General features: G+C 52.4%; 1 protein-coding gene across 1 annotated transcript in view; it reads left to right on the top strand.

Moving 5' to 3' along the window:
• Positions 1 to 26,030, top strand: part of SPSB1 (splA/ryanodine receptor domain and SOCS box containing 1) — a 70,706-nt gene extending 44,676 nt beyond the window's left edge. The window contains 3 exon segments of the mRNA XM_018060389.1: positions 14,444 to 14,826; positions 14,829 to 15,272; positions 23,996 to 26,030. Of these exon segments, the coding sequence (XP_017915878.1) occupies positions 14,580 to 14,826; positions 14,829 to 15,272; positions 23,996 to 24,123 (819 nt within the window). The 5' untranslated portion in view covers positions 14,444 to 14,579 and the 3' untranslated portion in view covers positions 24,124 to 26,030.

Genomic DNA, 27,918 nt, shown 5'->3' with positions numbered 1-27,918 from the left:
CATAGTGGCTGTACTAGTTTGCATTCCCACCAACAGTGTAAGAGGGTTACCTTTACTCTGCACCTTCTCCAGCATTTATTGTTTGTAGACTTTTTGATAGCAGTCATTCTGACCTGTGTGCGATGGTACCTCACTGTGGTTTTGATTTACATTTCTCTGATAATGAGTGATGTTGAGCATCTTTTCATGTGTTTGTTAGCCATCTGTATGTCTTCTCTGGAGAAATGTCTGTTTAGTTCTTTGGCCCATTTTTTGATTGGGTCATTTATTTTTCTGGTATTAAGCTACATGAGCTGCTTGTATATTTTTGAGATTAATTCTTTGTCAGTTGCTTCATTCACTATTATTTTCTCTCATTCTGAAGGCTGTCTTTTCACCTTGCTCATAGTTTCCTTCATTGTGCAAAAGCTTTTAAGTTTAATTAGGTCCCATTTGTTTATATTTGCTTTTACTTCCATTACTCTGGGAGTTGGGTCATAGAGGATCTTGCTGTGATTTATGTCAGAGCCACTGCAGTATTCTTGCCTGGAGAATCCCATGGACAGAGGAGCCTGGTGGGCTATGGTCCATAGGGTCACAGAGTCAGACATGACTGAAGTGACTTAGTGTGCATGCACTCACATGGGGTTATATCTAGTTCAGGTTACACTCTGCATCCTACCGCTTCTACCACTCCCGCATCCAAGCTGCATCCTTGCATTGAGTTCCTAGCTGGTCTCTGGCTACCAACAGCCTCTTCTCAAAACAGCAGCCAAGAGAGATTCTGTTAGAAAGGAAGTCAGGTTGTGTTCTCTGCATGCATAAAGCCCTCTGCTTGTTTCTCATGACACTGAAGACAAAATCTGAAGTTTTTCATTGTGACCCTCAAGGCCTGGTGTGCCTGCCCTCTGCATACCTTGCACCACCTCCCTCCACAGCCTCTTCCTCCTCCTGTTTGTTCACCTGACCTGCCACACATGCTCACACCTCAGGGCCTTTGCACATCCTGTTCCTTCTGCCCAGGACACCCTTCCGTTTGAATACTCACATGCTTTTCTCCTTTGCTTCCTCCAGGTCTCTGTCCATGTATCACTGAATCTTTCCTCACCACCTTCTCCCATCCCATTCTCTGTCCTTGCTACTCTGCTTCATTTTTCTTTGATACTTATTACCTGGCCCCATGTTATAGATATGAACTTGGGCAAACTCCGGGAGATGGTGAGGGACAGGGAGGCGTGGTGAGCTGCTGTCCATGGGGTTGCAGTGAGTTGGACACGACTTGGTGACTGAACAACACAACAGTATTAGATAATCATTCACTCAAGGCTTGTTTGTTTAGCACCTGCTTTGTTTCAGACAACGTTCTAGGCATGGAGCCTCCCACCTTGAACACAATAGATAAAAATCTGTGTCCTGAAGCTCACATTGATTGTTCAGAAGATTGTTACAATGGCTATATGTCTTCCTCATCAGACTGTAAGCTTCTTGAGCACAGTGATTTCTACTTCTATAGTATGGATTTGTTCAGTTGCTAAGTCATGTCTAACTCTTTTGCAACCCCCTAGACTATAGCCTGCCAGGCTCCTCTGTCCATGGGATTTCTAGGCAAGAATATTGGAGTGGGTTGCCATTTCCTTCTCCAGGGGCTGTTCCCAATCCAGGGATTGAGCCTGCGTCTCCTGCATTGGCAGGAGGATTCTTTACCGCTGAGCCATCAGGGAAGCCCTATAGTATGTATATGTATAATGTATATAGTAGGTGTCTAACAAGTATTTAGGGAATGAATTCCAGCCCTAAAGCACCTAATTTGGACTTGGCTTTCCCAAATGCTCATTAGCTGAACATTTGCAGGCCACCCCTCAGGTTGGATCACTTCTGCAGTTTCTGTCTTATAGGTTTCGTCAAGTTTTGCCAGCTTCCACCTGGGGAAGATGCTTTCTGGCAGAGTAGGTGGAACATTCTCTAGCTTTCCCAGGCGCCAGTTCCCAGTTTTGAATCATCCACTTTATTGAGGTTCTCGGAGACTAAGGAACAAAGAAAGGGTCTCAGGGAGCCCACGCTTCCCTATGGGGGATTAGCAGGTGCTTGTGGGATGGGTGAGAAAGCAACTCAGATATTTATGAGAACCTACTGTATACATGTATGTCTCCTCTGGGCTCAGTGATAAAGAATCTGCCTGCCAATGCCAGAGACAAAGGTTCGATCCCTGGTCTGGGAAGATCCCCTGGAGAAGAAAATGGCAACCTACTCTAGTATTCTTGCCTGGAGAACCCCACGCACCGAGGAGCATGGCTGGCTACAGTCCATGCGGTCGCAAAGCGTCGGGCATGACTTAGTGACCGAATCAATCAAGTATATACGTATATAGGCCTGGAGCGTGGCCCTTTGGGGCCCATTTTTCCGTGTTTACCAGGAGTGAGTCTGGCCAAAAGGGGGTTGTGGGAGAAGGTAGCACCTGGCATGAGAAACTGAGGTCTCTCCAAGTCCGAGCTATGATCGGGAACATAGACACACGGGAACAGAGAAACTCCACCCACGAGGGCAGGTTTGCATGCGGCGGCAGGTCCAGTCACACTGTGCGTTAGCCTGGGGCCTGCCTGGCCTGGACCAGCGCCCTGCGCTGTGGCATCACCATGGCTGGCAGGTGGGCGCCGATGTCATCGATGGGGAGTAAGTGGGCGCTGAGTGGACTTGTAACACACAGTAGCTTCTGCCAGTTTGGAGTGGCCTCGGGGTGTTGAGCTGCTCTGTAAACAAGCCGGAACCTGGAACTCCGGGTGTTGTCTCTCCTCAACCTGCCTCCTTCCCGGAGTGGAGGATGTGTGGATGCAGGGTCTGGTGACCTCGGTTCTCATACATCCTCCTCCTCCAACCAGTGGCACATGTGTGTGTATGTCGACTTGTCTCCTCCCCACACCACATCACGGATGCAGGCACAAGGATGCAGGCACGCTTTCTGGATTCCCCCAGAAAAACTCCATCCACAGATGCCGTCTCAAAGCAGCGGGGCTGCCAAACCACAGCTCTGAGCTCTTTCTTTCCTAGGAAAGGAAGGGGGATAGGGTGGGGAGTGGAGAACTCAGCTCTAGAAGGCCCTTTGCTTCTTACTAAATGGCAGTCCACTCCAGGACTATTGCCTGGAAAATCCCATGGACAGAGGAGCCTGGTAGGCTACAGTCCATGGGGTCACAAAGAGTCGGACATGACTGAGCGACTTCACTTCACTTCACTTCATGAGGCTCTTTAGCCCTGTCTCCCTGTGTCACTCTGGCTGAGGGGCCTGGTTCTGCCCGCTGGGTCTCCACAAGCTCTGGGTTCCTCTCTGCCCTACGGCCCTTCCCACACCTACCTCCTGCCATGTGGATTTTGGAGAAGTGCATAGTTTTCATCCATTTGTGTTTTTCATTTGTTGTGACATTCACGTAACCGTTTTCAAGAGGACGGTTCCGTGGCTTCTAGTACCTTCACGATGCTGTGCAGCCACCACCTCTGTCCAATTGTAAAATGCTTCACCCAACCCCCGCTCCCCATAAAAGAGACCCTGACCCCTTAGCCTTCACTCCCCATTCCCCTTCCCCTGGCCCCTGGCAACCACCAGCCTGCTTTCTGTCTCTATGGGTTTACCTATGCCGGCTGTCCCATAGACGGGAGCAGCACTATGTGACCTTTTGGATCTGCCTTCTTTCCCAGCATGAAGCATTTGAGGTCCACCCATGCTATGACAGGTGTCATATGTCAGTCCTTTTTTCCTGTTGATGGCTGAGTGACAGTCCATTATATATGTTTTCCGTTTGTTTATGCCATCATGCATTGATGGACATTTGGATTCATCCATTTATGGTTTCGCAACAGCAATAGGACAACAGTAAGGAACTCTGAAAGAAAGGGAAGCTCATAAACTCATCACTCGAAACATAGAAACAATTTTTGCTGCTTATTTTCCTCTCTGTTCACACATGTGCCTGTATATTTTTTTCTAGACTTTACTAGCAGGGCAGATACAGTTGTGTCCTTCCTTCCACTTAAGATTGTTGTTCATTCACTAAGTCGTGTCCAATTCTCTGTGACCCCATGGACTGCAGCACGCCAGGCTTCCCTGTCCTTCTCTCTGAGTTTGCTCAAACTCTTGTCCATTGAGTCAGTGGGTGATGCCATCCAACCATTTCATCCTCTGTCACCTCCTTTTCCTCTTGCCCTCAATCTTCCCAGCATCAGGGTCTTTTCCAATGAGTCGGGTCTTTGCATCAGGTGGCCAAATTATTGGAGCTTCAACTTCAGCATCAGTCCTTCCGATGAATATTCAGGGTTGATTTCCTTTAGGATTGACTGGCTTTATCTCCCTGCTGTCCAAGGGACTCTCAAGAGTTTTCTCCAGCACCACAATTCAAAAGCATCAATTCTTCGAGGCTCAGCCTTCTTTGTGGTCCAATTCTCGCATCCATACGTGACCACTGGAAAAACCATAGCTTTGACTACATGGACCTTTGTTGGCAAAGTGATGCCTCTGCCTTTTAATACACTGTCTAGGTTGGTCATGGCTTTTGTCCGAAGGAGCAAGTATCATTTAGTTTCGTGGCTGCAGTCACTTAAGATAGCAGACCTTTTCCCTTGCCCCTCATACAGTGATCCTTTCAGCTAGCATCTTGGACAGCTGTGTCCATCTCCATAGATGTGCCAGCTGGGGAGACCCCTTCCTGCCTCCTTACCTCATCCCTCATGTGACTAGCTGGCACCATGGGAATCTGGTGCCCAGACCCTTGTGCTTGCCTGGAAGTTCAGGATGAATGTATTTGCCACCTGTGGGTCTGCTGTGGTCTCCCTTGTTGAGTTATCAGCTCAGGTGTTCAGGACTTTCCAGGCTGACAAGATTGGAGGAGGAAGGCCAATAGCTTACAAGAGGAAGTTTCTGCAGGCCATTGTATCTTTAAAGGATTTTTAAGTCCCTTTTTTTCACCAACTGGCCTGTGAGGCCCAGGGATTTGCTTCTTCCTTGGCATCCTGTTGAGTTCCGTGAAATCTCATCCAGGGAACCATGATTAGGTTGCACTAGGAGACGCACTGCCCCATTCCTTTTAGAATCTTGCTGCCCAAGTTCACTGGCTGTGGTCCATTCAAGGTCCAGTGGACAAACCTTCAGCCCAGTGAGTGCAGAAACTTGTGAGCGCCTTCAGACCCCACAGTTCCAACAGCAGGAAGCCTGATGGTAGGTTACTTTCACATTGGATTTTCTTCTTCTAAAAATAGACAGTGGGGTGGGAGGTTCTGAGGTCCAAGATTATGAGGGCAATGAGAGGAGAGGTGGCCGTGAACTAAATGGGAAGACACACAGGAATTCCCTGGCAGTCCAGTAATTAGGACTCCTTCCAATGCTTCCTTTGCAGGGGGCATGAGTTTGATCCTTGGTTAGGGAACTAAGATCCCACAGTCATGTGACACACCGCAAAAAAAGAAAAGTTACCAAAATTGTGATAATGAAATATTACATAGCTACTAAAGCATAAAGTTGATGTAGGCTGGAGCTAATATATTATGACTTAGAAAAAGCAACTTGGGTGTAGTGTGTGTGGTGTGATTCTTTGCTGTGAGTGGACAGTCCCTGTATCTGTGCTAGAGTAAGAGGGTGATATTTTATTTCTCTTTGATTTCTTATGAGCATGGACTTCCCTGGTAGCTCAACTAGTAAAGAATCTGCCTGCGATGCAGGACGCCCTGGTTCAATTCCTGGGACAGGAAGATGCCCTGGAGAAGGGATAGGCTACCCACTCCAGAATTCTTGGGCTTCTCTGGTGGCTCAGATGGTAAAGAATCTGCCTCCAGTGTGGGAGACCTGGGTTCGATCCTTGGGTTGGGAAGATCCCTTGGAGAAGGAATGACTACCCACTCCAGGATTCTGGCCTGGAGAATTCCATGGACAGAGGAGCCTGGCAGGCTACAGTCCATGGGATTACAAAGAGTCCGACATGACTGAGCTACTTTAAAAAAAAAAAAAAAAGAGCATATATAACATTTGAAATATTTCAAATCAGGACAGAACAAGAAATTTTTAAAAATGATAGTCATCAGTCCAAGCTTGTCAGTTTTCAATGTGGATTTGAGATTGCAAAATCTTGAGCTGTAATTCCTTTAAACTAGCAGTGTCCTAATCTCTGGAGGGCTCATTAGAATGCCGACCCCACCCCCAGCATGCCTGATTCGGGAGATTAGGGTGGGGCCCAAGCATTTGCTGTCTCTAAGGATGACAATGATCTATTGATCCAGGGACCCTGCTTTGAACCTGTGGCTTCCCTGGTGGCTCAGAGTCTGCCTGCAATGAAGGAAACATGAGTTCATTCCCTTGGTCAGGAAGATCCCCAGAGAAGGGAATGGCAACACAATCCAGTATTCTTGCTTGGAGAATGGACAGAAGAGCCTGGTGCGGTACAGTCCATGGGGTCACAAAAGAGTTGGACACAACTTAGTGACTAAAGAACAGTCTTCTTCAAGGGAGGTAGGAGAAGGCAGGGAGTGGCATGTATTAAACACCTACTGTGGACCCCCAGTGCTATGTGAAGTGCTTTAGCTACGCCGAATGCCACTCTTCCCCTCCTTTTACACCCGAGGTGGTTTGAGAGCATCACCTGAGCCTACAGGTGGGATAAGCAAACACAGGCCCCTCTAGCTCTCAGCAGCCAACCTCTCGAATCTCTCTGGGAACCGATTCCTCTCTCAGCCTCACATCTCTCCTTGGCCTCCCTCCTGCTCATTCCTCCTGGAGGGACATGGGGTGACCTATGGGGCCACTCTCAGAGGTGACCTTTCCCAGTTGGCACGTCCCATTGGAAGAGGCCAGAGTGTCACCTGCTTGCACTCAGGTCTCTAGGCCCTAGAGCCTGGACGTGGTCAGGCTTCGCTCTGGGGTTACCGATGCAGGCGAGTGGAGTTGCCCTAGGCCTCGTCACAGGCCACACGGAGCTGGAGTGAACAGGTGAGCGTGTGTGCTGCAGGCAGCCGGTGCAGAGAGGACCCTTGTTTCCCCAGGGAGCCTTGTCCCGGCGTTCACCTGGGGAAAGGCGAACCCCACCTCTCTCGAGGCTGGAGCACACTCCCTGGGACCAGCAGTCCACCGGGGTTTGTGGGCTTCTGCCACCAGCCAGGGTGAGGCAAGGAGGGACCCGCGTCCCTGAACCCTCCCCCTTGGGCACCCGTGGGCTCTCCCCTGGGAAGTGGCTGTGACATTGTCCTTCACGCTCCCTTCCTGCCCCCTTCCCACGGACACCCCTCCCCCGTCCAGTTCCTGCATGGCCCGGGCAGACCCAGTGTGACGGACCGCCCAGCCTGAGTGACATGGGGAGCCCCACCATCCAGACTTCCTCCCCACTGGGCATCTGCTGCTGTCTCGGAAATCTTTCTGGAAGGTCACCATATGTCATTGTCACTCAGCTCCCTCCCAGGAGCAGAGCTGCTCATGTGAACGGAGCCGTTGTCATCATAACCTCGACTCGGCTGCAGCCGTGACTTTTTTTTTTTCATGATTTTTGGTCTCTGAATGAATGTGAACGTTGTTTCCCAGAGGCCTGGCTCAACTGATTCGAGCCCTTTCTGAAAGTGCCATGAGTAATCTGGGTCCTTCCGTAGGTGTTTACGGCAGGTGCATCTTTTGGTCTTTTGAGGTCAGAGGCTAGAGCTCCAGCCCGTGTGGGATTTTTCTCTCCAGAACCACTCATCAGAACTTTCCAGAAAGGTCCAATCCTTTTCATTGATTCTGGGGGCAGACGCTGACTTTTCTAGCCCTGCTTGAGCAAGAAGACAGCTTTCCTGGATCTTCCTGGATGTCTCTCCTCAAGGCTATAGCTGCACGGAGTAGAGGTGGTGATGGCCACATAACATGGCTTTTGTCCTGCAATTGGTGGCACCTTGGCCCAGGCTCTGTGCTCAGGCTTGCACGGAGCACACCCTCCCTGGGTGCTCCCACCACCAAAGCGTGTTCTTGAGCCCTTACTCACGAAGCACAAACCCCAGTTAGCAGACAGAGCGTGGCAGCCACTCAGCCTGGCTGCAGAAGCTGTGTCCTGATCTAATAGCCCATTGCTCAGGCCTCCTTCTCTTGCAAAATCCTTGGCTGCAACCAGTGCTGTGTGAGGTGGGGAGGCGGAGGGAGGGAGCTTATTTGATCTGCAGGTGAAAGGAGGCTTTATAAATAGGTCACCTTGTTCCACATCCTGAATTTTATTCTTTCCCCATCACGTGTTGAAACAATGGTTTTACTGTTCTGGGGGCAGTCGGACGCACTGAGGGGGAACTGAGCTGAAAGCGAGGTTGGGTGTTTGCCTGCCATGCCACAGTGACCGCCTCTGTGTGTCCCCTGCCTCCCCACCCTGTCCCATCCATTTGTCACCTATCACCTTGGACGTGTCTCCAACAGAGGGTATTGCTCGCTCAACAAACATTTTTTGTCTTTAACAACGAAACAAAAGGGTAATTTTTAGCAGTTCCAATTGATCTGAAAGTGCTTTTTTGGAAGGCGGAACTGCGGAGCTGCTGATTTAATTGGAGGGACAGTGTCGCATTCCCAGCAGGTGCTGAGGGCACTGTCCCAGCTGAGTCAAGGTTGGTGGCCTTGCCCCTCTCCAGCCTCTGCCCCCTGGAGGTCCTCCTTCCTCATCCCCCAACCTGGCCTTGGCAGAGCACAGAACCCCGTATAGCCACCATGGCTGGGTCTCCCATCTGAGGATGGCACAGGTCTTTTCTTGTTTGGAGCCCATGGAGACAGATTGTTGTTTTTCAGCCGCTCGGTCGTGTCTGACTCTTTGCAACCCCATGGACTGCAGCATGCCAGGCTTCCCTGTCCTTTAGTATCTCCCAGAGTTAGTTCAAACTCATGTCAGTTGAGTCAGTGATGCCTTCCAACTGTCTCATTTTCTGTTGCCTCTTCTCCTCCTGCCTTCAATCTTTCCCAGCTTCAAGGTCTTTTCCAATGAGTCAACTCTTCACATCAGGTGGTCAAAGTATTGAAGCTTCAGCTTCAGCATCAGTCCTTCCAATGAATATTCAGAGTTTATTTCCTTTAGGATTAACAAATAGCTACCCCAGTTTTTCTGGGAAAAAATAAAATTCGAGATGTAAAAGCAGTGCAATTAGAAGTCTTGGGAAAACTTAGTGTAGAAATACTGTCCTCTTTTAGGGGGGATGGCTCCAGAGCTGTAACTGGGAATTCTTGTCCTGTATTTTAAATGCCCTGCTGTCTCCTTCATGTATATCTTCCTGGGTAAATTAAGCATTTATCCTGTGCTTGCTTTATAAGAAGTGACACACGTGGAAAGACTTTAGGAGTTGCTTTGGGAACAACTTGCTCTTGTGAATGTACTGTGTTAAATCAGTATTTGTCCACCTTTTTATTCTTTTGTGTGTGCTTAAACATCCTTTTAATTGCAAAACAGAATACATGCGTTGAATTTTTTTTTCAATTCAAAGAGTCCTTAAAGTTAATGCATCCCACCCCCACATTCCAGGATTAACTGTTGTGACAGTTTTGGTGTTTATTCTTCTAGACCTTTCTCTATGCCTACAGACAAACGTGCAGAGATAGCATTAAAAATTCTGTTCTTACAAACACCAGTTCGTGCTCAGCATGTTTTTCTCCAATTTGTTTTTTAAAATATAACAGTGTCATGTTACATGTTACGTTAAGTCAGCACATCTGAGGGGCCACCTCCTTCTCTCCACGGCTGCTGGAGTTCATGGTGCAATGGGCATCTTTGCCCACACGTCCCTGTGCAGGCCTGTAGCGTTTTACAAACAAGACCCCTGGAAGAGTGGTCAGTGGGTGATTGCAGCATGTTTTACACCTGACTGGAGACTGTTACGTGGCACCTATATGCCGAGAAGCATGTCCCAGGTGGAGTCTGTCTGTCTGGGATACATGCCCACACCTGTACGCAAACAGCCTTTTCCCCACATCTTCTCCTGTTCCTTGTGCCTCCCACAAGGCTCGCTGGTCCCTCTGTCACCGATAGAAGCCTGTTAGCATTACTTTCCTCTTGCATAGTGAAAACCGTGGGTGAATCCAACAGGTGTTCTCAACCACATGTGCCCAGGAGACAGATATCAGTGTGCCCTTCCCTCCCGCTTCAGAGAGGATTGCTGCCTTAGATCAGTAAAGGCTGGGTACCCTTCCCTCGGCCCAGGTCTTGGATTCCCAGACAGTGGGCTTCAGAGATGCTTCTGACTCCTCCCCACTCACTGGGGGTCACTGTCCAGCTCTGAGCTTCCTTCCTGGCATGTCCTCCAATTCTGGATCTAGTTCCCCTGCCCTCTGAGAGCTGAGAGCCCACCTGGAGGAGCCCAAGAAGCTGGAGGGAAGGTGCTGTGTGAGGCTTTGGTCTTCCTCTCAGTGGAGAGCTGTGGCTCCCAGCAAATCCTCTCTGAAGCCAGGCTTTGGGATAGGAGTGCTGTTCCCCAGACTCTAAGCCAAGAGCACGTAATTGGCTGCTGGTGGTGACAGTGGGAGGGGTTCATCCACTTAGCGCTGGGGGTCCACCCGGAATTCCATTGTGAATGGGCAGCTCTGGTGGGTTCTTAGAGTCCCGGGCCACCCCGTCCCAGGAAAGATACTATGTGGAAGGCTTTTGCCCATTAGACTGTCCGAGACACATCCCCTTTCACAGTGAACCATAAGCTGACTTTTATCCCAGCAAGGATGATGAGTGTGGCATCAGGTGGGAGGGGCGTGTTCACAGTAGGTGGAAAATGTCCATCAAAGTCAACCACAGGGCTTTGAAGACGTCCCTCCCCTCTTTCCAGAGCTTTTTTTTTTAATGTTTAATTTTTAAAAATATTTATTTATTTGGCTGTGTCGGATCTTTGTTGCAGCACTTGGGATCTTTAGTTGTGGCATGTGGGATCTTAGTTTCCTGACCAGGGATCGAACCCCAGCTCCCTGCACAGGGAATGTGGCGTCCTAGCCACTGGACCACCAAGGAAGTCCCTATCTCAGAACTTTTTATCTCATTCACTCTCCTGAAAGTAAATGCAGACTCCATGAAGCCTTGCCAGGCTTCCAGTGTGGCGTGTGTGTGTGTGTGTGTGTGTGTGTGTGTGTGTGTGCGTGTGTGTGTGCGCGCGCGCGCGCGTACGCGCATGTGTGTGTGAGAGCTGTATCCCTCTGTGTCCCTCCTCAGGGGAAGGCGAGGGCATCTGCAGTCCAGTGTGTGAATCGCAGTGTCCCCGCCTGTGACTGTGACTGCCCACCACTCCTGCTTTCCCCACGCCCACCCCCATACCCCCCAGGGTATGAGAGGAGATGGAACCTTCACAACCACGTGCTCTGCTCTGATCCTGGGGATGGGCTTTCCTCTTCGACACCCACCTTACAGAAGAGCAAACTGAGGCTCAGAAAAGCGTCAGATGAGTCTCAGGCAGAGGGCTGAAGATTAGAAGCCGCAGGAGCAGGGCTGGCAGAGGAATGATGCAGAGTCTGGAGGCGAGGATGGGAAGGAGCCTGGGGGGAGCACCCTGGCAGGTCATAGTCCCAAAAAAGAGGGCTAGTGGGTCCCTGCAGCCACATTTGCAGGTAGACAGGAGATGGAGAGCAGGCAGGTGGCTGACTCGGACAGACAGCTGACCAGCTGCTGAGAGGTTACGCTGTCTTTTCTGACCCCTAGTTCTGGGGCTGGGCTGGCCTTGCTGCCACACGATTCCTCCCAGCAAACATCTCGTGCTTTCCTGCTGCCGTGATCCGTGTGTGGGGTTGGCCGACTACCTCCTGGTCTGCTCTTGTAAATAAAGATTTATTGGAGCTCAGCCAGGCTTCTTTATTTATGTGTTGTCTGTGGCTGCTCTCAGGCGACAAGGCAGAGCTGAGGAGTTGCACAGAGACTCTTGGGCCCACAAAGCCTAAAGCATTTACCAGCTCTCCCTTGACAGAGAGTTTGCTGATCCTGGTCCGGCTATGTCGTTCAATCACTCAGTTGTGTCCGACTCTTTGCGGCCCCATGGACTGCAGCACGCCAGGCTTCCCTGGCCTTCACCATCTCCCCGAGCTTGCTCAAACTCATGTCCATTGAGTCAGTGATGCCATCCAACCATCTCATCCTCTGTTGTCCCCTTCTCCTCCTGTCCTCAATCTTTCCCAGCATCAGTGTCTTTTCTAGTCATTCAGCTCTTGGCATCAGGTGGCCAGAGTATTGGAGCTTCAGCTTTGACATCCGTCCTTCCAATGAATATTCAGGGTTGATTTCCTTTAGGACTGACTGGTTTGATCCAGCTACAGTAGGGGTTACATGTGTGCACAGGCCCAGATGTACTAGCCCACGAGCTCCCTCTGTCCCTCTCTACCCCTCTCCCCCGACCACCCTATCAACCCTTCCCTCTCTCCACCTCTGACTTGACCTCAACCTCCTTGCTGTGGTCCTTTTCCATTCCCACTCATTTCTCCCCAAGTATTTTAAATTAATGTGTTGGAAGGACTTTCCCACCACCACCCTTCCTTCCCACCCGCCCAGGTCTCCTCTCCCCCAACCCCATCCCTAGCCTCCCCCTCATTCTCTCCACCTGCTCTCATGGGTAGGGTGGGGTGGGATCTTTGACCCTATGAGATTCAGGGAGAGAGGCCCTTCCTGCTATGAGGCTTGAGCCAGCTGACAAGAGGGTGATAGGCTGGAGGGTGAGAAGAGTAACCTGCTTGCTGAGATAAGGAGGTCCAAGCACTCCCACATGGGCACTTCCCAAGAGCCTGCCTCCCAGGACCCCTGGCCGCCTTGAGGATGGGGCAGCTCTGGGGATCTTCTCCCAGCTGATGAGAGGAAGACAGCTCCAGGGCAGCCAGAGACCAGATCGGAAGCCAGTCTCACTACAGATCCCTCCCGTCCTCCTGGTCCTGTGGGTCCCTGGGTGCCCGGTGGGGAGGCCAGTAGTCCCAGGTCACCAGATCTTCTGCAGCCAGTCCCTGCCCTCGTCCCCTGGCAGACACTTCATCTTGCACCCCAGAGGGAAAATGACACGCCAACTGCAGCCCCACACTGGGTTCCCTTGTGTTGTCCTTGTCCCAGGCACCATCGTGCTCCTGGGAACAAGTGACCCTGTGACACTTCTCCAGCAGACAGGCACCCATGGCCTCTTGCCCAGCTCCTCTGTGTCCTCGTTTAGTCCTCTTTATGTAGCCAGGAGTCTTCCTGCTCCCTTGTCTGGTCAGTCCTGGGAGAGCGTGAGAGCGTGCACGCTCAGCCATGTCCGACTCTTTGTGACCCCATCGACTGTAGCCCACCAGGCTCCTCCATCCATGGGATTCTCCAGGCAAGAATACTGGAGTGGGTTTCCATGTCTTCCTCCAGGGGATCTTCCCTACCCATGGGTCGAACCCATGTCTCTTGCATCTCCTGCACTGGCAGGTGGATTCTTTACCACTGAGTCACCTGGGAAGCCAGTCCTTGGAGCGTATCCCCCAAACTAGGCAACCAAGAGTCCTTCCCATGGACCAGGGGAGTGGGAGGTAGGGGTTGTGATGGCAGGAAGCACCCTCTCTCTTGAGTGAGGCTCAGGAAACCAAAATAGCTCGTGATTTCCCCTTCCTCAAGGTGGACATGGGGACTGGAGTGGGGGTGGTGACCAGAGTCCTATCTGTCCCACATTTCAGCCCCTCCTCCCAGTGCTGCCGATGGAGAGGACAGACTCTCCCCTCCAGCCTGTGGCTCTGATCTCCCTTAAAGGACACAGGGATGGTGTAGCCTGGGCAGAAATGAGTCGTCTTGGAGTCGGACTTCTTTCCCAGATGGGCTGTGGGGACTGGAGGAGCCAAACACTAGACATCAGTTGAAGAATGTGGGTGGGAGAGGATGGCTGTCTAAAGGTGGGTCCAGAACCACCCAGGGGTGGCAGTGAGGGCCCTGTACCCACCTGATTCTGGGCCAGCTAGGTGGGGGCATTGCTGGAGCCACTGAAGCCACTGAGTCAGGAGTTTTATGCCCACCCTGGGGTTCCCTTTCCTAGTGTGAACTGGTGGTACATCCTCGGAGGTGGCTGTGCTGGAAGAGAGAGGAGGGACTGGGAATCAGCATCTCAAACAGTTTCTGCTCCCACGCAGGGATTCAACTGCCCTCCAAACAGCAGGTGCTGGGAGTAAGCCTCCCATTGCTTTGACCAGAGAGGAGACACCCACTGCCCTGAGCTGACCTTGGGATCAGGCCAACTTGGCTTTCTGCCCCGAGAAACAGTGATGAGTTGGCGAGCCTCAGGCTGGACACCTGACACAGTTGGGCATAACACCTGCCCCCAAGCCCACCTCTCCACACAGACTTCCAGGTGCATGGCCCCCTCCTTTATGCTAACCTAGCTGCAGGACAGAGGGAGTGTCACTCAGCGCAGAAGCTCCGGTCTGCCTAGAATCAGATGTGATGGGAGGGACATGCCTGTATGATATATGAACCTAGTGGGTTTCTCCCCTTCTCTCTGCACCCCCAGCTCACCTCCCGTTTCTCCTTCCATCCCCTAGGCAGTACTGGATGCTCCGCATCACCTAGCGCCTCCCTTAGGAGTGCCACCCCAGCCTGATTGGAAACTGGAGAAGCGGCCCCGCCGTTGATGAGTTTGTCTTGGACGTCGGTGACCAGGTGAAACCGGAGGCCGACATGGGGCAGAAGGTCACTGGAGGGATCAAGACGGTGGACATGAGGGACCCCACGTACCGGCCCTTGAAGCAGGAGCTCCAGGGTCTGGACTATTGCAAGCCCACCCGCCTGGACCTGCTGCTGGACATGCCTCCTGTGTCCTACGACGTCCAGCTGCTCCACTCCTGGAACAACAACGACCGCTCACTCAACGTCTTCGTGAAGGAGGACGATAAGCTCATCTTCCACCGGCATCCGGTGGCCCAGAGCACGATGCCATCAGGGGCAAAGTCGGGTACACGCGCGGGCTGCACGTATGGCAGATCACCTGGGCCATGAGGCAGCGGGGCACCCACGCCGTGGTGGGGGTGGCAACAGCAGACGCCCCCCTGCACTCCGTGGGGTACACGACACTCGTGGGGAATAACCATGAGTCCTGGGGCTGGGACTTGGGGCGCAACCGGCTCTACCACGACGGCAAAAACCAGCCAAGCAAGACATACCCAGCCTTTCTGGAGCCGGATGAGACATTCATTGTCCCCGACTCCTTCCTGGTGGCCCTGGATATGGATGACGGGACCCTGAGCTTCATTGTGGATGGACAGTACATGGGAGTAGCTTTTCGGGGACTCAAGGGCAAAAAACTGTATCCTGTAGTGAGTGCCGTCTGGGGCCACTGTGAGATCCGCATGCGCTACTTGAATGGACTCGACCGTAAGTGTCCTTGGCTCTGTTTTTGGTGGTGGTGTCCCTGGCCTCCCTGTGCCCTGCTGGTCTTGGCTGGGCTCAGCTAAAAATTTACAGTTGTTGCATTTAAATGTCTTTAAGTAGACAGCCGAACTTTCAGATCCTCAGACTCTTGCCTTGCCTCTGATTAGATGAGATTTCTAGCTAGAGTCTGCAGATTGCATGGCAGCACCTCATGGCTGGATGGCGGATGGACGGATGGATGAATAAGTAAAGGAGTGGATGGGTGGGTGCGTGGGGGGTTGAGTAGATGGGTGGGTGGATGGATGGTTGAATGAATGAAAGGATCAGTGGATGGACTTTGACAGATGTGGTTTGTTTCTGGTTGACCTGCCTCCAGGTTTGATCTGCAGTTATCACCTTCTAGCACAGTAACCATCATATTATTGAGCTGGGCTTTGCGTCCTGGGGGTACTAGGGCTGCCCACACAGTGAAAGCCAGCGACCTCTCATTCATTCGACAGCAGATGCCCCCTGTACTCCATGGGGTACACATGTTTCTCTTTGGAGCCCTCCGCTGCCCATCTTTCCCTTGCTGCCCCTGGCAGGCTCTGACAGGGTGAGGGCAGTGAGCCCACAGCCACGTGGGGTGTCCACCTCACCTGTGTAGCCCAGCACTGTAAGTCCTCCTGGTACTCCTGGCAGGTGTGCATCCAGCAGGTAACCTCCCTGAGGAAGTTACCCAGACCTGGTCTAGGGAACCAGCAGGGCAAGTTCTGTGAGTCTGTCTCTCCACGAGTCAGGCTAGAAGGTTCACAGCCATATTTACCCTATGCAGGGATGGGCAGGGATTGGGAGCCCGGGACCCAGGGTCTCAGGGGACCCTGGCCTGTAGTCCTGCTTATCTCTTCCTAGTAGAGAGTGGCCACAGCCCCAGGGAGTTCCATGCCATCCCTCTTTTTTTGTGACATTTATTTATTTGGCTGCACTGGGCCTTGGTTGTGGCATGCGGTGTCTTCAGTCTTCGTTGCAGCGTGTGGAATCTCTAGTTGCAGCATGCGCACTCTTAGTTGCAGCATGTGGGATCTAGTTCCCTGACCAGGCATTGAACCCTGCCTCCAAGCATTAGGAGCTCAGGGTCTTAGCCACTGGACCACAGGGAAGTCCTTTAATGCCTGCTCTGTGCAGACAGATGAGTGAACTGTTGGGTCCAGGCTTCTGAGACTTGGTCTCTCCAAGAACAGGGCAGCCCTGGCCACTCTGGAAACAGGTCCACCGGTGCCGATGCCGGGAGTGCACGGCTTCACTGCTCACATTCCCAGCTCCGGGACAGAACACAGACCTCAGAGCGGCCAGGAGGGGCCTGTTCGCCCATAGTGAATCAGGGCGTGCACGAACAGAACTGTTTCCCTGCCGAGTCAGGACGAGGCTCGACGGTGGTTCTGCCAAAGCAGTCCTGGAGGCCCAGACGGGTATGATCGGTCAATGCCCTGTCAGCTCTGCATTAGATGGGAGGTCAGATGTCTTTGCAATTTTTCTTGTTTGGGAAACTTAAAGGGATGGAGGTGGAGGGGAATAGCATGGGTATGTGTTATGAGAAGCCCACCCCTGAGCTGGACCCCGGGTGGAGGAGGGAGACTGGAAGTGCCCAGAGGCTTGAGCCCCCTCCACACTCTTGGTGTCTGATGAGGACACTCCTCTGTCCCCACCATAATGCCAGGCAGTGCCAGGGCCCCGTTGGCTTCTTGCCTTCTACTCTCCTAATCAGACATGAATGGGCCCCATTCTGCACTGCTGGCTGGCTTAGGAGGATCCAGATGGGAAACCTCTGAGGGTAAGGCAGCAACTCCAGCCGCTGCAGGGTGTTTGATCTTATGTCCTAGAAGGGTCACTTTGGCTGCTGTGTAGAAATGGACGGTGGGGGCAGGAGGGGCCACCAGGAGGCCAGGGAGGAGCCCTGATGGTTGTCCAGAGGAAAGGTGGGGGTGGGGACGAGGGCCAGGGTGGGCACCGTGGACGTGGGGAATTGACATTTGTGATGCTCATTCAGCATGTCACAGTGACTCTGCAGGTCTGGAGACAGGACAGTGGTCAGTGGAGTTGGAGCTGAAAGCTCTAACCCTGGATGAGGTCACCAAGGAAAGGAAGGAGGAGAGGGCTGAGGCTCAGCCCTGGGGCGAGTCATTGTTTAGAGTGGATGATGAGGAAGGAAAAGTGGAGTAGCTGAGGGGCTGGGGGGAGGAGGAGTGTTCTGGACACCAAATGAAAAAAAGGACAAAGTCATGCCAAGTCAAGTACCCTCAGCCAAGTCAAGTACACTCAGCCAAGTCAAGTACACTCAAGACTTGTCCATCAGCTTTGGCGGTGAGGCGATCGCTGGTGACCCTGACGAGGGTCATCTGGATAGGGTGGGTTCAAGAGCCTGAGGAAGAGGCTGGTGTAGAGAGGAGGGTGGTGTGGTTATTTCCTGGGGGAACAAATGACCGCCAACTGGGAGGCTTAAAGTAACAGATGTTTCATCTCAGTTCAGGAGGCCAGGTATCTGAAACCAAAGTGTGGGCAGGGTCAGCTCCTTCTTAGGGCTGAGAGTCTGTCCTGTCCCAGCACGCCTTGGTCTGTGGACGCATCACGCAGTCTCTGCCTCCGCGGTCATGTGGCCTCTGGCTGTGACCTCTTCTTATAAGGACAGGGTTCATCCGACTCCAGGATGTGTGAGTGCTCACTCAGTCGTGTCCGACTATTTGTGACTTTATGGACCGTAGTAGCCCACCAGGCTCCTCTGTCCATGGGATTTTCCAGGCAAGAATACTGGGGTGGGTTGCCATGCCCTCCTCCAGGGGAGCTTTCTGACCCAGGGATAGAACCCGAGTCTCCTGTGGCTCCTGTATTGCAGGCAGATTCTTTACCGCTGAGCCACCAGGGAAGCCTTACTCCAGTGTGATTTCATGTTAACCAGTTACATCTCCAAAGACCCTGTTTCCAATAGGGTCACATTCTGAGGTTTTCAGATGGACTTGAATTTGGTAGGAGGGGTGCTGTCCCACCCACATTTCCTTCCCCTCCCTGGGCTGCTGCCTTCGGGGGAAGATGAGGCAGTAAGAGACAGAGCCCAGAGTTCAGATGGTGGATATCTGTCAGGTGAGGTCAAAGGGCACCCAAGTCCCCTGCTGAGCAGGGTTTGCTTCACTCCCCAAGGCAGCTGAGGAAGAAGAGATGTCAGAGTCCACCCAGGGAACAAGGTGTGACAGGCAGAAGCCCTGGCCAAGTCTGACCAGATACATCTTCTTGGTGTCAGGCCTGGACTGGGCTCTACAGCCTTCGAGCAGTCTTCTTACTGCTCCCTGGGTCGTCTGGAAAGTCCACTCCCTCCTTCTCCACCCAGTCCCACTTCACCCGGCTACCCGGTGCTGACCTCAGCAGGGAGCAGCTGTTTGCAGAGCGGGTCAGCCAGAGTTGTCAGAGTCCTGTGCACCCCTTCCCCCGCCTCACCCCACCCTGGGTGCTGCAGTGGGCATTTTGTCCTCCTAGTCTGCCTTCCCCCAAACGCCAGGTGGACCCTCCCTGGAAGAGTCCCTGCCCCAGTGCTGGGACCCTGGGCTGAGCTGGCCTGGACAGGGCCAGAGCAAAGGCTGTGTGTCCTTGCGTGACCTCCACCACTGTCCAACCACCTCTGATCACAGACCACTTGTTCTGACTCTTCCTTGGGGCTCAAGGTCTCTGGGGCTGAGGCTGCAACCAGAGGGGCTGCTGTGTCATCTTGCTCTTTTCTGGGAAGAAGGGGCAGCAATGGCCACTGAAGGGGGGAGACAGGGCCCAGCTTGGCTCCTAGGCCTGCCCACCCCACGTCCTGGAGATGCAGAAGGAAAGGCCTATTTTTTTTTCAGCTGTGCTGTCTTCGTCGCTGTGAGGGCTTTCTCCAGCTGCAGTGAGCAGGGGCTACTCTCTAGTTTCGGTGCTTGGGCTTTTCATTGTGATGGTTTCTCTTGTTGCAGAACACGGGTTCCAGGGCACGGTGGGCTTCAGCAGTTGCGACTCTAGAGCACAGGCTCAATAGTTGTGCTGCACAGGCTTAGTTTCTCTGCAGGATGTGGGATCTTCCTGGATTAGGGATCAAACCCGTGTCTCCTGCGCTGGCAGGTGGATTCTTCACCACTTACCCCAGGCCTATTTTTTTTTTAATATTTATTTGTTTGGCTGCACCAGGTCTTAGTTGTGACCTGTGGGATCTAGCTCCCCGACTAGGAATTGAACCTGGGCCCCCTGCATTGGGAGCATGAAGTCTTAGCCAGTGGACCACAGAGAAGTCCTAGGAAAGGCCTATTTTCAAGCAGCAGACTAGCTGTCACTCAAAGGAGAGTCCTCCTGCACCTCTCCCCCCAACTTTTAATGGCGCCTCCCATTAAGGAAGCATTTCCTTGCAGTTCAGCATTTTCAAATTCTCCTTTTTTTGGTTCCCAGGACCTGGGAGCTGTGAAGGTGGCAGGTGGAAACATCTCTGAACTGGGCACTGACTTGAGACATACATCCTTGACCTCACAGACCCAAAGTCCACTCACCACCCATGGACTGGACACAGAACCAGGCTCTGGGGCTGCGGGTGGGCATCTCTTGGAGAACTAGGGGGTGACCCTGGCCATGCGTGTTCAAATAGGCCACCAGGTGGTTGCTCGTCCTGGAGATGTGGATGTGGGCACGTGGCCTTGACCAGTTCCTTGTCCTTCTGCCCTCATAAATAGCGCCAGCTTCACTTCCTGATTCCTGAGCCATACTCCATGCGGATAGAGCCAGATTCAGACCCTACAGCCTGCACTCCCCACCCTGGGCAAAAGGACTGAGGTCGGGAAGACCTTCTGGGTCCTGGTAGTGACCAACCAGAATCTGTGGGACAGATGTTTTTCCTGGCATGATGTCCACGTCCATCTCTGGAGCTTTGTGTTCGGTTTCTGCAATCAGACCAGGACCCCAGGCATCATAGTCTTGCCTTCTGCAAAATCAGCAGTGGGTGGGGTGGGGGTGAGGATGACCTGCTGTTTAGAAACATTTCTTCCTGAGGGTGTTTATGAGCTGACTTGATACCCATTTAGCCAAGAGGTAGGGATGGGAACTCCTTCTCAGCCCTTCCCACGGCCCAGCAGTCTTTCCATCATAGTCAGTGGCTTGCGAAGCTTTCTCAAGTGCCTTCAGACATGAAGGGAAGCCCCTCGGGCTGAGCCACATCCTTGAAGGAGGCAGTGCTGGAGGAGGATGGAGGAGAGTTTCTGAGTGGAAGCATGTGTGCTCAGTTGCTTAGTCATGTCTGATTCTCTGCAACCCCATGAACTGTAGCCCACTAGGCTCCTCTGTCCTTGGGATTCTCCAGGCCAGAATACTGGAGAGGGTTGCCATTTCCTTCTCCAGGCGACCTTCCTGACCCTGAGATTGAAGCTGTGTCTCCAACATCTCCTGCATTGGCAGGCGGATTCTTTACCACTGTGCCTCCTGGGAAGCCCTCTGAGTGGAGGAGAGGAGCCCAATTCCCCACTCAAAGGCTCGGAGGACCACTCGCTCCTCATCCTGGCATTGCTGGCCTTCAGGAGCTCAGCCAATGGGACTCTGGGGAGCATCTGGTCCAGACCCCCCGTCTTGCATCTGGGGAAGCTGAGGCCTGGGGGAAGGGAGCCATTTGCTTGAGGTCAGGCTGCTATGCAGGTGAAGCTGAGGGGCCCGGTCTGGCGACACCGAGACAGGTCCAGTGAAGGAGACCAGGTCTCTGCAGACCAGCAGGTGGGATGACTCCATCCTGACCCACCAGGAGTCTGTGGGATCCTTGACCCGAACAGATGGAACATCGTCTAGTTAATCCTTCCTCCAGGAAAGGCCCTGATTCAAAGCTTTCCATGAAAAACATCTACCACTTCCATCCTGTCTCCTGGGCTTCCCTGGTGGCTCAGACAGTAAAGACTCTGCCTACAATGTGGGAGACCTGGGTTCACTTCCTGAGTTGGGAAGATCCCCTGGAGGAGGGCATGGCTACCCACTCCAGTATTCTTACCTGGAGAATTCCATGGATGGAGGAGCCTGGCAGTGTGGCTGCATGGGGTCTCAAAGAGTCAGACATGACTGAGCAACTGACACTACTGTGACTATCCTGTCTCCTGGGACTGCCCAGGGGAGATAAAGAGCCATTGTTTGTCTTCTTTTAAAGCCTGGAATTTCATAAATGCCCTGTCAACACTAAGATGTATTCTTTTTTTAAATAACAGCTTCACTGTGATATAATTCACATGCCATGCAATTCACCCATTAAATTGCACCGTGTGGTGACCTCTAGCTACTAACAGCTGTGTAGCCACTGGTGTGGTTCATCTTAGAACACTTTCATCATCACCAAAGGGAACCCCTACTCAGTCATTCCCTGTTTCCCCCAAAACCACCAGCCTTAGGATTTGGTCTTCAATCGCTGAATTTTTATTTATTTATTTACATTTTGGGCCACACAGTGCATGGTTTGCCGGATCTTAGTTCCTTGACCAGGGATTGATCCCAAGCCCTTGGTAGCATAAGCACCAAGTCTTAACCACTAGTATGTGATGTATGTGAAAGTCACAGCCGTGTCCAACTCTTTGTGACCCCATGGATTATATAGTCCATGGAATTCTCCAGGCCAGCATGCTGGAGTGGGTAGCCTTTCCCTTCTCCAGGGGATCTTCCCAACCCGGGGATCAAACCCAGATCTTCTGCACTGCAGGCAGATTATTTACCAGCTGAGCCACAAGGAAAGCCCAAGAATACTGAAGTGGGTAGCCTATCCCTTCTCCAGCGGATCTTCCTAGCCCAGGAATTGAACTGGACCACCAGGGAATTCCCAATGACTGAATTTTTAAATATTCTTTTTAATATTCTGAGACACACTGGTGAATATTAAAGAGCTTTCATCTACTTTTTAATTGGTGGAATGGGATCTCAAGGGAATGCTGGGGGGTTTCTCAGTTTTTTGGTTTGACCTTTTGTTTTGTTCACGAGGAGGTTTGGAGAGACTGTGGACGAGGTCACAGATCCACTCATTTCAGCTATTTGTGCATCCAGGACCCCCTGGTGGGGGAGAGACACCCCCCCCCCCACCGCCCCAGCTGTTCATGTGTGCTCACCTGTACCTGGCTTCATGGGTGAGAGCAAGGAGGAGTCATCCAGGCATGGGGGGAGAGGAGATGAGCAGAGCCCATGACAACTCAGCAGCCTCTGGGGCCTTGGAGGGCATGACTTTCTGGTTCCTTCTGGAGCAGAGGAGATGCAGGCTGTGTGGAGCCGCTCTTGCAGGAAGCTAGGTCTTAGGCCCTCCCAGGGACACGAGGGCAGAGGTGCCCTTGCAGGCTGCTGCCAGAAGCCCCTTGGGATTCAGGTTCCTGACGCAGCTCTACCATGAACTGGGCCCCGACTGCAGGGGTTTGGATCCCAGCCTGTAATCCTGGTGCTTCGGTCCCCTCTGCACCTGAGTGCCCTCAGCTGTAAAATGGAGAGGAGAACCGTCCCTGTGAGCAGTCGGGTTAGCACAGAATGATTCTCCTCCTGAAAGACCGAGTAGGGTCTGAGACTGGATATATGCAGGGGAGAGCCCATGAAGAGGGCCTCAAGTTCAGTGGCTTAGAGCTAACCCTGATCCTAACCCTTGATCCTTGTCCTGCCAGTGGTGTGGCCCTGGGAAAGTTATTTGGACTCTTATCCCTCAGTTTAGCCACTCCAGTGTTCTTGCCTGGAGAATCCCAGGGATGGGGGAGCCTGGTGGGCTGCCATCTATGGGGTCACACAGAGTCGGACACAACTGAAGTGACTTAGCAGCAGCAGCATCCCTCAGTTTCCTCATCAGTAAAATGGGGATGATGATCATGGTATGTATCTCCCTGTGATTATTAAATCATTCATACCAGACCATCATGGGGATTAAACGAGGGCTTACAAGGGGGCCTGGCCCAGTGAGTTTTCTGTGTTGCTGCTGCTGCTGCAAAGTCGCTTCAGTTGTGTCCGATTCTGTGCAACCCCATAGACAGCAGCCCACCAGGCTTCCCCCGTCCCTGAGATTCTCCAGGCAAGAACGCTGGAGTGGGTTGCCATTTCCTTCTCCAGTGCATGAAAGTGAAAAGTGAAAGTGAAGTCTCTCAATCGCATCCGACTCTTCACGACCCCATAGACTGCAGCCCACCAGGCTCCTCCATCCATGGGATTTTCCAGGCAAGAGTACTGAAGTGGGGTGCCATCGCTTTCTCCTTTCTGTGTTAGCAATTAATAACTCATTTAAAAGGTAAAATGAGACAGAAATCAAACCAATATTATAATGCAATAATCAATCAAAAGTAAATAAATTTTTTTAAAAAAAGGTAAAATGAGGGGAACCTTTGGTGGTCCTGAGGTTAGGACCCCACGCTTTCACTACCGAGGGTCCAGGTTCCATCCCCTGGTTGGAGAACTAAGATCCCATAGGCCACTCTGCATGGCCAGAAAAAAAAAGTAAAAGGAGTTAATTTGTAGTCATCTGGGTATTAAAACTAGTATCAAAACTTCCCTGGTGGTTCAGTGGCAGAGTCCAAGTTCCCAATGCAGTAGGGCCTGAGTTTGATCAACCAAGACCCTGTGCAGCCAAATAAATAGATCAATAAACTTTTTTTTAAAAAACATCTAGTATCAGTCAGTGATGCTATTGCTGCTGTTGTTGATGTTTGCTCTCAAACCAGCCGGAGCTGTACTAACAGGCGTCCTCTCTCTCCTCATATCCGCAGCGGAGCCCTTACCGCTCATGGATCTCTGCCGTCGCTCGGTGCGTCTGGCCCTGGGGAAGGGGCGCCTGGGTGAGATCCACGCGCTGCCACTGCCCGCCTCCCTCAAGGCCTACCTCCTCTACCAGTGATGCTCCACCTGGGACCGCCAGCACAACCACCCCCCCGGTGCCAACTCACTGAGCCACCACAGCGCCACGAGCCTTGGACCGGCGTCCGAGGCATGGGAGGAAGTCCCAACTTCCTTTTCATCCTCCTTGGCTGCCCCGCCGGACACAGACGGCTTTGGATACGGGCCCTTCTGCACTCCTTCTGGACCTTGGCAGAAGTCCCCCGCATGCCGTATCACAGCCCCTCCTTGGAAAAAACACAGAGGATAAACTGCTGCCCTGAGCTCTGATCAGCTCTTGGGGTGGCCTGGGTGCTCCCCACACCTGCTGGGACCCCCCCGGTGCCGAGAACGGATCCAAGGGATGCGAAGAGGTGCTTAGATGAGGGCCAGCGCTGGCCCAGCAGGGCAGCCACAGTGGACGAAGCTCAGGATGTCAGAAGCTCACCATGGCCACCGAGGCAGAAACCAAAATGGGACCTTCCCTAGGCGCATGAGCACCCAGCATCAGTCCTGGCTGCCGGGGCCTCCATACCCTGTATTTATTCTTTTAACAGTAACAAAAGCCATTTATTTATTCCATTTAGAAAGGACACTTTGTTCGGGTCACTTCTCTCTGGAGTGTTCTGTTGCTTTTCTTCCACCTGCCCCTTCCTGGGATGTGTGTGCCTCACCTGGCCCTTGCGCTGGGTCATGTTTGTGATGTGTCCCCACGTGGGCACAGGGGACCTCTGTGTGGGCCCCTTGATCTACAGTTTCCAAGGGGCTCTGCTCCTGAGTGCCCGAGCGGGCCCCTGAAAGGGCACCTCACGTGCAATAATGAGTGTCTTAGGGACCTGCCTGCAAGGGCAGTGGCAGCTCCCTGCATCCCCCCAGACAGCCACTTGTCACTCAGGCTCATCCATTTTTGCACGTGGTTTTATTTTTTTAGTCTTCTGTGGGGTTTTTTGGTGTGGGTTTGGTTTCATTTTCGCTTTCCTACCTGAGATTTGCCACGTGAATACTCGGAAGCTCTGGCTTCCCCTGTCGAGGACCTGCCCAAACAAGACAGGGGGATGAGTGGGTCTGAGAGGCCAGGGGCAGGGCAGGATTGGGGAGACCAGAGCAGAGTTGTGTGTCCTTGAAGCCAGTGCCTGTCTCCGCTTGGTGCCCCTGTCCGGGCTCTGGGCTGAAGTGGAGCAGCCTCAGTTCATCACGGTGCCCCAGAGCTGTGGGGTGGGGCAGGGTGGGGTGGGGTGGGCAGCCTGCAGCGGGGGGGGAAGCACCCTCCCTTGCACAACTCCCCCACGTAGCAGACCCCAGCACCTGCCACCAAGTCACCTTTTCTTATGTCTTGAAGTCCACCCTCTTAGAATCTGCCTTCTGTTCATTTCTGTACAGGTACAATAGATGACTTTATTTGTTTAAAATGTTTAATATATATGCATATATATTTGTCCATAAAAATTATGTTTTAAACAGCTGCTGTAGGGTACCTTAAAAAAAAAAAAAGTCTTCCAGTGGAGTATATTTTTTAAAGCACAAAATTGGTGCCAAGACTGGGTGAGGAATGTAAATTTCCCCTTGCTATTGGGAGGTTTGTTTTTCCCCCAGTGGGTGGGAGGAACCGAACCTGAGACGTTTAAAGACTGTCCTCACTCCTGTTTCAGGGTGGGCCATGTTCTGATGAATGTTACACATGAGAGGGTCTCATTAGACAGATCCCAGCCTTATCGCCTTGACCCAGTCGTCACCCACAGACGCTGGACAAACCCCTGGGCTCCTTGTCGTCTCTCTGCACCCCCGACACCCCAGCTCCCCGAACCTCAGCTCCATCTTTCCTCTCAGCCCAGAGCCTTGTGGCCTGTACAGTTTTGAAACTCCTGTTCTATTTTATGATGGTTGATAATAGTCAGTAACCTAATAAAGGAAAGTTCATTACAATACAAAGGCGCTTTGGAGCCCCTCTTTGAGCTCTGTGCTGTGCTGTGCTTAGTCACTTCAGTCACGTCCGACCCTTTGCGACCCCATGGACCGTAGCCCGCCAGGCTCCTCTGTACATGGGAATTCCCAGGCAAGAATACTGGAGTGGGCTGCCATTTCTCCTCCAGGGGATCTTCCCAACCCAGGGATCGAACTCCTGTCTCCTGTGTCTCCTGCGCTGGCAGGTGGATTCTTTACCACTGAGCCACCTGAGAAGCCCTCAGCTCCCTGTGGGTACTTTTCATTCTAAAGGCATGTTGGGATCTGCTGGTGCTGGGCAAATTGCCCTGGTCTGAGGCCCAAGACCCTTGGGATCAAGGGCCCCTGTCACTTTCTCTGAGAACCTCCTGGCCAGCTTTCCTGAGACCTCTTGCATCAGACCCAGCTGAGGAATGTTAGTTAAGATGCTCATCTCTGGACGCTGCCTGAGATGGACAGAATGCACATTTCTGGGACCAGGTCCAGGGATGTGTGACTCCCTCCACCTCCCCAGGTGACCTTCTGTGAGAGTTTGAAGACCACTGGTGGTGACTAGGTCAAATTTACTCCTGGAAAAGTTGCAGGGTAAAGGTAAATCCTTTTGGTGTGTGGCTTGGTTGGACCAGCAAGGAGCACGTGGCCTCCTAAGTCAGACCTGGGTTCCAGTGTTTCTCTGACTCTCATGAGCTGTGTGATCCTGGTGAGCCTCTGCAAAGTTGTGTCACCATGGTCCCCGTCTCTGAGGAGGGTAGCAAGAGTGACAGAAGTCTTTAATTTAAAAATATATATATTTTTTTAAAATTATTTATTTTTGTTTGCACTGGGTCTTTGTTGCCGTGTGGGGGCTTTCTCTAGCAGCCGTGATCAGGGGCTACTCTAGTTGTGATGCACAGGCTTCTCGTTGCAGTGGCTTCTCTCGTTGCAGAGCATGGGCTCTAGGCCCAGGGGCTTCAGCAGTTGTTTCACGTGGGCTCAGTGGTTGTGGAGCACGGGCTTTGCTGCCCTACAGCATGTGGAATCTTCCCGGACCAGGAATTGAACCTGTGTCCCTTGCATCTGCAGGCAGATTCCTAACCACTGTACCACCAGGGAAGTCCTATGACATAAGGCTCTAGAACAGAGCCAGACATATCAGCAAGTGTGTAAACACATGCTTTCATAGCTCTTGCACCTCTGGAAAATGACAGTTCCCAGATTGGAATTGGTCTCTGAGAATGGCCCAAACATTTCTCACCCAACTTCCTGAGAGATATGCTTTCTTCCCAGGTAAAGTCTTCAAAGATCAAGGTGGGTGTTGGGAGAAGGGACCCCTAGATGCCTTCCGCAGATGCAGTTGGAGGAAAGGGGTGGGCTGAACGTATTTTTAGGTTGGAGTTCATGTCTGGGTTGCCACTCCAACTTGCTTAGAAGGAGATGGCAGTAGGAGGAGAAGGGTCAGGGGGTGGAGAGGGGATGGGGGTGGGTGGCAGACACAGAGGGAAAATAAGGGCCTTTGTGTTACCGGGAGACTTCTGGGGAGCAGGCTTTCATGTTGAAGGGAACGGTCTTAATAAAACCATGGTGCAGACTGGCCCATGTGGTTGTAATTAATACCCTGCCTTCAAGCAGGTAGCAGGCTCTCGGGCTTGGCCATAGATGGGAAGAGCCCCCTCCTCCCTCCACCGTCCATCTCCTGCACATGACTCCCCACCCGCCCTCCATCCTGCTCCTCCTCGGCGGCGAGATGAGGAATGTGGATTTACTGAACCATAAAGTATGCCGGGGGAGCTGGGGAGGGGGCCGAAGACAGAGCAATTAGTTCATGCTCCGGTCCAGACACCCAAACATGGTTGGAGGCCAGCTGCAAGGAATATTTGAAATAAATGAGCTGCCTGGG

This window comes from Capra hircus, chromosome 16 (genome assembly GCF_001704415.2).
Source record: "Capra hircus breed San Clemente chromosome 16, ASM170441v1, whole genome shotgun sequence".
Lineage (NCBI taxonomy): Eukaryota > Metazoa > Chordata > Mammalia > Artiodactyla > Bovidae > Capra > Capra hircus.
The sequence above is the reverse complement of the archived record's forward strand: the minus strand, read 5'-3'. Positions and strand labels throughout refer to the sequence as shown.